This window comes from Chrysochloris asiatica, unplaced genomic scaffold (assembly GCF_000296735.1).
Source record: "Chrysochloris asiatica unplaced genomic scaffold, ChrAsi1.0 scaffold00045, whole genome shotgun sequence".
NCBI classification, from domain to species: domain Eukaryota; kingdom Metazoa; phylum Chordata; class Mammalia; order Afrosoricida; family Chrysochloridae; genus Chrysochloris; species Chrysochloris asiatica.
The window spans coordinates 16,662,767-16,672,136 of record NW_006408563.1 but is presented as its reverse complement, the minus strand read 5'-3'; the positions used below and the strand labels follow the sequence as shown (position 1 = coordinate 16,672,136).

Below are 9,370 nucleotides of genomic sequence, written 5' to 3'. Positions count from 1 at the left end.
GCTCTTTGATATTTTGGTGGTGGTGGTGGTTATGTGCCGTGGAGTTTAGTATAGCTATATTGGTTGTGTTTTGTTTTACTAATGAAGATAACAGATTGGCTATCGTGATGTTCTGATATACTAAGTAAATCTTCAATTATTAACAATTCTGAGAATAATGCAACTAAATTACTATACTATTTAAGAAGGGCTGCACCAGTTGGAGAAAACTGTTATTTGAGAAGATGATGCCTTAATAAAGAAATGTATTTGATAGAAACAAACAGATATTTTATTTTGCATCTCTTTTACCTAATAATATGGGCTATAGTAACAAAGTGTCATTGACCAAAATGAAAGCTAACATGGTCAAGGGATGTAGTTTTGAAAGCAGCAAACTCTTTTATGTCAGTGGCTTGAGAGAATGCTGGCCCTAAACGTCTTATATATAACATCAACAATGTGTCTTTGTTTTTTGAAGTATGTTGTATTCTTTTTTTATAATGAAAAAAGTACAAACTAGTAAAAATAGTTTGCAAAATTAAATATGTAATTACATTCATGATCAAAAAACACTAACTTACATTCCAGTTAATTTTTTTTTTCTGCCCTCCTTTTTGTTTCAAATCTAATTACATAGACCTTAATTTCTTATTTCCAAGTTTCTGTGCCCAGAACATTTCCCTGTACTGTGGTACCTGCTTTCAGTGCAGAATGTTGTAACACGAGTGGTATTCCTCTTGAGACTCATATGGTAAACGCAGCTTAGCCAACTGGAGACCAACCAGTTTTACAAACTACCTATATAAGGCATGCATACAAACTCTATAAAATGTTAAAATGCCAACATCCCATAATAGGAATTCCAGGGCTACTTATAGATATAATTCTCAAATAAATGCTCAGACAATGCCTGTAAAACCATAGGCTGACAAACCGAATGTTAATACAATATTTTTATTACCCACAATTTAACTTCACTCTATTGAGCGTCTGACGCATTCCAGCCTTAAGTCAAGAAATGAACAATGATGTAGAATAAACCCAGAACCAATTAAAATGAAGAACACCCCTTGGTAAAATTATGTAGAAATAAAATTAATGATGCCATGCAGTTTCTGAGATACCATAGAAAACTGTTTTTTAATAGTGATAATAAGAAAATGATGCATCAGTGAAAATGCAGGCTTAGAAATATAGTGCTGAGAGTTTCAAATTGTGATATTTTTACTGATGAGGGAAAAATGGAATTCTTATTACTATAGAAATCTGATGTCTTCAGTGTTGCTGATGGCTCTCTAACTGAGTTTCATGTTTAATGATGCTGTACAAATAAAAAGGAGTGGGGGAAATACGAAATATCTGTATTAAATGCCATCCTGTAAAGTATTTGATGGATGGAAGAGAGTCTAATGCATTTTAAATAAATGCATATTATACTATCACATATAGTGAGTTTTAAAAAAAATTATTACTTATATGCACAGTGGTAAACATGGCACTGTGAAGGAAGTTTGATTTTAGAACCTATTTTCTATTATATTTGTCAAGTGATGGAGTTGCTGTTAGTCATATTGTAATGTCCCTTCAACTTTGGTACATTCAGTGCAAAAGACTTTGGAGAAATTTTTTTACCTTTACAAAAATAAAAGGCCCCCTTTTTCCCTTGAGTGTACTTAAAAGTTACACTAGCATGATGCCCAAGTAAGCATGGAACATGAAAATGGAACAGGTGAGACATACAGTGTGATAGGTAGGCTCTTATGTACATCTTAAAGAACATAAATATAATGAAGTTCTATATATAAAAAAAAACAAAACCAGAACTCACCGTGTACTTTTTCCTGATATGCTGTGATTAATTGCTAGTTATTTTAAACCTGTTTTCATGCATTATAAAGCATAAAATCTGTCATTAACAATTCATTGTATAACAGTTTTGTCTTTACCCATAATTACACATATACCACTTGCATATAAATTGTCACAGACCACCTTATTGCAAATCTTTAGAGTTACCTCATGTTGACTTGGTTTCATTTTCACTCATTTTCCATGAAAGCTGAAACCTATGTTGCACACCATGCAGGCACTCCTAGGCAAGAAAGGAACATTCGCTTATAATTTAGGGCTTAAATGAATGTACTTTCAGGAAATATATTTATTTTTATTATATTATTTAGCTTGCAATAATTTGGAGATGGGCCAAGTCAGTTTGGCTTCAGCCACATTCAAAGGTAAGTTGCAAGATTCTCCTGAGTCCTGAAAAGTTACCATAGAGCCGATCATATACAGTTCATGTCTGTCTTGGAACATAACAAATGGGAAAAGTTTGGCAGTCAAGTAGAATTGTTGATTGAAAGACTGTTGGGCTGTTCCATGGGTATCAAGCTCATCCAAATTTTTCCAAGAGGACTCAACATCACTATCCCGTCTCCAAAAGTGACAAAGCATGTGTTCCTGGAAAATCACAGCCATCTGCTCTATGCTACTATAACTGTACTCTTGAAACTTCCAATCTTCATTCTTTCTTCCAGAGGGCAGCTTCTGAGATTGCTAGGCATTGCGCTTCCAGGTCACTCAAGTCCAAAGGTACTTGTCTCTTCAACTGCTGTTAAGAGTTTTTCATAAAGCATGGAGAAGGATGGGTATGGGGGCAGATCCAGACGGTTAAAACAAGTATGAGCCCTGTAAAGAGAAAAAGAGTTTACAATGCTTCGAGTGCAATGAGAACATTTGTCTTCTGTGTGCTTGCCATCATATGCTTATGGAATTGTTGGCAATTTTAACACTCCTCTTGGAAAACCTTTGAAAATATTTTTACTTAAAAAAAAGTCAATTAAATTTCTCAAAGGGAAATGGGATATTTAAAAATTATTTTCTTGACATTTTCACAGCTTTAAAAAATCCATACTCTGTACATCTTATTGTTTGTTTAATTGTCTGAGAATTATGAAGGCAAATTTGTTGTTTTGTTTTTATTGGTAGATATTTATTTTTAGGGCATGAATATCAGCCCTTGCAATTTAGTTCATTTTCTGAGTTGGCATTAGTCTGGATGTCTCTGAGGTTACCTGTGGTCCTGTATGTTTTCACTTAATAGGGCAGGGAAGAGTACCAAGTACTTCTGAAGACCTGCCTGGTGGCTCATGTGTTGGGAAATTCTCTTGTCTTCTCTGTTGAAGTCACTTTGTTGTTATTGTTGTTGTTATGTGCCCTTGAGTCATTTCCAACTCATAACGACCCTGTACAGGTTTCCAAGGCTGTAAATCTTTACGGGAGCAGAAAGCCTCATCTTTCTCCTTCAGAACAGCTGGTAGTTTCGAACTGCTGACCTTGTAGTTTGCAGCCCAATTTGTAACCACTACGCTACCAGAGATCCTTGAAGTCACTTACCCACTGGTAAATCATTGAACCCTGTGCTAAAATCTTTTTCTTTTTTTTCTTTTTTCTCCCAAATCACAATGCAAAATAATGGCCTTTTAAATAATTATATTATGTAGTCTCTTTGTGAAATGCCTCTCTGTTTGCCAAGATAGGAAAAAATATGCTTTCCTGTTATTTGCACCTGAATCACAATAAAAAATAGATAGTCTCCAAATAGTACATCTTATCAGGAGGCAAATCTGCACTTTTGACATGGAATAGGAAGCACTGTATTCTGAATGTATAACAGCTCATTTGTGGGAGCTAAACAACTTTTTTATTTTAAAAAACTGCTCATGAATTCATATAAAGTTGCAGAAGCAATGATTATTAGCAGACTATTTCTACAAAATGATGTTTACATTTTTATTCTTATAAATCACTTTTGTATTTTTGAAATAATAGATTATGCTCCTAGAGAGAGTGCTGTGTAGTGGACAGATCAAAACTTGGGCTTGGGCAGACTTGGGTTTGAATTTGAGTTCTACCCAAACCACCTGTATGATTTTGGAGGGAATAACTGAATATCTGAGACTCTTGATTCTCATCTGTAAAATGGGGGAAAAAGTAACGTGTCTCAGAAAGATGTGAGGGTTAAATGAAATAACAGAAACAGCTCATTATCATCAAAAATATTTACTCTAACTACCTTTAATAAGTTGCAAGAGATAATTATGTAATGCAGTTTATACAAATAGGAACTTGGATGGGCTCTGTTCTAACATTATAAGAATACTTGTTTTAGGATATATAGTACTGACTCAGAGTTTATTATTCCTTTTATTACAAACTCTGGGACAGATTAGGGAAATCATCTAATTAATCTTTGCTTCTAAATGCATTTAAAAAGAATAAACTTATTTCAAAATTTTATTTAACCTATTTTTTATTCAACATTGCTTCTACTAAATCCCAAACTTGGGTTTTAAGGAAAAAGTCTTGCTCTTGGTAAAATACAACTATCACAGGAATAGTGTTCATGATGTAAAATTTATCTTGTATGAGACAATGTAATAAAAACATTAGATGAAGATTTTATTTGTGTTCCAGAGGCAGGAGAGGAAGAAGCAGAGAAGTGTAATATATTCTGAATATGATTATATATCAGACAAATAACATTCATTATCTCATTAGACTAAAAGACAGTATCTTGCTGTTTTTACATTTCATTTCTTTAAAATTTTCATTACCTCCAAGGTTGAGTATCTGTCCCCAAATCTGCTTGCTTGTTACATTTCTTGTCTACCTTTTAAAGATCTGGGATTTCTTATTGATTTCCTGGTGTGGTGCTGTAAGATAAGCACCGATCTGCAAGGTCAGTTTGAACCGCAAGGTCGGTAGTTCAGGTCTACCAACTGCCCCTTGGAAACTCTCTACAGGGCCGCTATGAGTCGGAACTGACTCAGTGATATCTAATAACAATAACATTGATTTATATAAATGCTACGAACTAACTGTATAAAGTGACTGACTCTTTTCTTATTTCCTGTTCAACTCTTTCAGCCTATTTACTTTTCTAATATAGTTATGCATTTTATTCATAGAGTAACGCTAAACTGGCTACTTCTTTTCCTTTACTGACATTGACATAACTATCTTTCTCTCTGTAGTGTGTTATTAAGATTAGAAGCATGTTGAAATGGCGATCTCCATTGTTTGCTGATAGTATAATGTTTTTGTTGTTTTTAGTAGAACTAGAGGAGTCAAAGAAGTCCTCGTATGGTGCTAAACAATAAGCGCTGGACTGTTAACCACAAGGCTGGCAGTTCAAACCCACCAGCCACTCCTCAGAAATCCTATGTAGTTGGAACTTTGATGGCACTTAACAACAACAAAACGTAGTCAAAGATTATGATGCACAACATTTGAGACAACTCTTCTTAAGAGTAACTCATTTTATCTAGTTGTAACCTTGAATAGAAATGTGTGATTGTAGGTTTGTGTGTGTGTGTGAATGGAATCATATAGAGTTAGCTAGTAAAGTTTACTAATGAAAGGAATTCAACATGACTTTTTCCCAAGGCAAGCAATGCCACCATCAATAGAGTTGCTATTCAGTTGATCTGATTCATGGTGATTCCACGTATGTCAAAGTAGAACTGTGCTCCATAGGAGTTTCAAAGGCTAATATTTTGGAGGTAGATTGCCAGAACTTTCTTCTGGGGAGCCTCTGGGTGTACTTGAACTTCCAACCTTTCAGTTAGCCGCCAAGTGTGTTAAACATTTGAACCACTCAGGGATTTCAAACCAACTGTAACCAAGGTGACTTTGACTGATGACAAAATCATGTGTATCAGAGTAGAGTTGTGCTCCATAAAGCTTTCAAAGGCTGATTTTTTAGAAGTAGATTGGCAGGCTTTTCTTCTGAGGATCTGGGTGGATTTGAATTTCCCCAACCTTGCAGTTAGCGTTAACTGTTTGCACTACTCAGATAGTTAAGCAATAGTCCCTAACTAATGGTTTATTTGTGCAGGACAAGACAGGACTGTAGCTGTCATGCATTAATCATACCCTAGGTAAGCTGGTCCCTTCCATCTTTATATAACCAAATACTTTCGCCTTAACTGATGGTAACTTTTTAGCTAATTAAGCATTAAAAAATAAGCAAACACTCATACACAAGAATGAAGATTCATAAATAGTAATATTTGAAGTCCACAGTTAACTTCTTGGATGTACTGAGATTGAGTGCTAAATTTTAATTTGCTGTGGTTTGGTAGTGGGCAGATTTATAAAATGACCCAAAATGATACCCACCTTTGTATAATCTCCTTCCCTTGAGTGTGTGTGGGATCTGTAACTCACTTGTAACGAATAGAATATGGTTTGCCATATTAATGGACATTGTAGATGTAATCGAAGTCTCTATTCAGGAGTCCTGGTGTGGTGCTGTGGGTTAATGTACCAGACTGCAAAGCTGTTTGAATTGCAATGGTCGGTAGTTCAAGCTCACCAGCTGCTCCTTAGAAACCCTATACAGGGTCACTATGGGTTGGAATCAACTCAAGGACACTTAGCAACAACAACATTCAGTTGACCAACCACTGGTCTGTCACACTCTGGTGGTTTTCATGTTACTGTGATGCTGAAAGCTATGGCACCAGTATTTTAAATACCAGCAGGGTTACCCATGGTGGATAGGTTTCAGAGGAGCTTGCAGACTTAAGACAGACTAGGAAGAAGAGGCAAACTACTTCTTAATGTTTAACCACAGAAAACGTTATAAATAGCAATGGAACACTGTCAGATGTAGTGTCGGAAGATGAGCCCCTCAAGTTGGAAAGCACTCAAAATACTACCGAGGAAAAGCAGCCCCCTCAAAATAGAATTTACCATGATGACGTGAATAGAATAAAGCTTTTGAAACCTTCATTTGCTGATGGAGCACAATTTAAAATGAAGAGGAACAATTGTAAACCTCCATTAACAACTGGAATATGAAATGTACAAAGTATGAATCTAGGAAAATTGGAAGCTGTCAAAAATGAAATGGAATACATAAAGATCGATACCATAGGCATTGTTTTTGTTAAGTGCTTTTGAGTTGGTTCTTACTCATAGTGACCCTGTATAGTGTTTCCAAAGAGTATCTGTTGGGTTTGAACCACTGACCTTGTAATTAGTGAGTTGAAACAGAACGGTACTGGTCATTTTGAAACAGATAATCATATGGTTTACTACGCCAGGAATGACAAATTCAACAGGAATGACATTGCATTCTTTGTCAAAAAAGAACATTCAAAGATCTTGAAGAATAGTGTTGTTTGTGATAGGATAATATCCCATACACCTACAAGACCAGTTAATATCACTATTATTTAAATGTACACACCTACCACTAAAGCCAGTGATGATGAAACTGAAGAATTCTACCAGCTTCTTCAGTCTGAAATTGATCAAACATGCAATCAAGAATTATTGATTATTGCTGATGATCGTAATGCAAAGATTAGAAACAAGAGGAAGGATCAGTCATTGGAATATATGGTCTTGGTAATATAAATGATGCTGGAGATCACATGATAGAATTTTGAAAGACCAATGACTTCTTCACTGCAAATACTTTTCTTTAACAACATAAAAGTGACTATACACATGAACCTTACCTGAATCAAACTGACTACATTTGTGGGAAGAGATGGTGGAAGAGATTCATATCATCAGCCAAAACAAGGCCAGGTGCAGACTGTGGAAAAGTCCATCAATTGTTCATATGCAAGTTCAGGCTGAAGTTGAAGAAAATTAAAACAAATCCACACGAGTCAAAATATGACCCTGGGCATATCCCACCTGAATTTAGAGACCATCTTCAGAATAGATTTGATGCATTAGACACTAATGACCAAAGACTAGAAAGTTGTGAAATGACTTAAAGAACATCATACAGGAAGAAAGCAAAAGGTAATTAAACAGACAGGAAAGAAAGAAAAGATAAAAATAGATCTCAGAAAAGACTCTGAAACTTATTCTCCAGCACAGAGATGCTAAAGTGAATGGAAGAAATGAGGAGGTAAAAGAGCTGAGCAGAAAATTTCAAAGCGCAGCTTGATGAGACAAAGTCAAGCATTATAGTAAAGACCTGGCGTTAGATCATCCAAAGCAAATAACACACTTAGCATTTCACAAACTGAAAGAACTGAAGAAAAATTTCAAACCTAGACTTGAAATATTGAAGGAATCTATGGGCAAAATATTAAATGATACATCAAAAGACAATGCAAGGCATACACAGAGTCATGGTACCAAAAAGAAGTGGTCAATGTTGGACCATTCAAGGTTGCATATGATCATGAGCCAACAGCACTGAAGAAAAAAGTCCAAGTTGCACTAAAGGCATTAACAAAAAATAAGTCTCTAGGAATTAATGGAAATACAAATAGAAATATTTCAATAAATGAGGAGGCACTGGAAGCATTCACTCATAAATGTCAAAAGAAATTTGAAAGACAGCTACCTGGCCAACCTATTGGAAGAGATCCATATTTGTGCCCATTCCAAAGATTAGTGACTCAATGAAATGTGGAAATCATCAAACGAGATTGTTAATAGCATATTCCAGTAAAACTTTGCTGAGGATAATTCAAAACAGCTGCAACAATACAGTGACAGAAAATTGCCAGAAATTCAAGCTGAATTCAGACAAAGATATGGAATGAGGGATATCATTGCTCACATCAGATGGATCTTGGCTGAAGGCGAGACTATAAGAAAGATGTTTACATGTGCTATATTGACTATGAAAAAGTTTGACTAGTCATGACAAGCTATGGATAATATTACAAACAAAGGGTATTCCGGAACATTTAATTATGTTCATGAAGACCATGTACATAGACTAAGTGGCAGTTGTTCGAGCAGAACCAGGGGATACAGAATAGTTTAAGATCAGGAAAGGTGTGTGCCAGGGTTGTACTCTTTCACTATACTTATTCAATCTGCATGCTGAGCACATAATTCGAGAAGCTGAATTATATGAAGAAGGACAAGGCATTGGGATTGTAGAAAGACTCATTAAAAACCTGCTATAGGCAGATGATACAACCTTGCTTGCTGGAAGTGAAAGGACTTAAAATACTTACTGATGAAGATCAAAGAGCACAGCATTCAGTCTGCACTGATCCTCAACATAAAGGAAACAAAAATCCTCACAAGTGGACCAATAAGTACAACATGATCAGTGGAAAAAAGATTGAAATTGTCAAAGATTTCATTTTACTTGGATCCATAGTTAACACTCTCTGGTAGCATAGTGGTTATGAGTCGGGGTGCCAACCTCAAGATCAGCAGTTCCAGACTACCAGTGGTTCCATGGGAGAAAGATGAGGCATTCTGCTCCCGTAAAGATTTACAGCCTCGGAAACCCTATGCAGGGTCACTATGAGTCATAACCGACTCTGTGGTACTTACCAACATTTACGTGGGCATGCTGTTGTTGTTGTGAAGTGCTGTGGAGTTGTTTCCAACT

The 9,370-nt window shown here is 35.7% G+C and overlaps 1 protein-coding gene across 1 annotated transcript in view; it reads right to left on the bottom strand.

Moving 5' to 3' along the window:
• Positions 1-514: 514 nt before the first annotated feature.
• The window catches only part of HECW2 (HECT, C2 and WW domain containing E3 ubiquitin protein ligase 2), a 356,874-nt gene continuing 348,018 nt past the window's right edge, over positions 515-9,370 (bottom strand). The window contains exon 28 of the mRNA XM_006862016.1: positions 515-2,667. Within this exon, the coding sequence (XP_006862078.1) occupies positions 2,556-2,667 (112 nt within the window). The 3' untranslated portion in view covers positions 515-2,555. The remainder of the gene's footprint in view (positions 2,668-9,370) is intronic.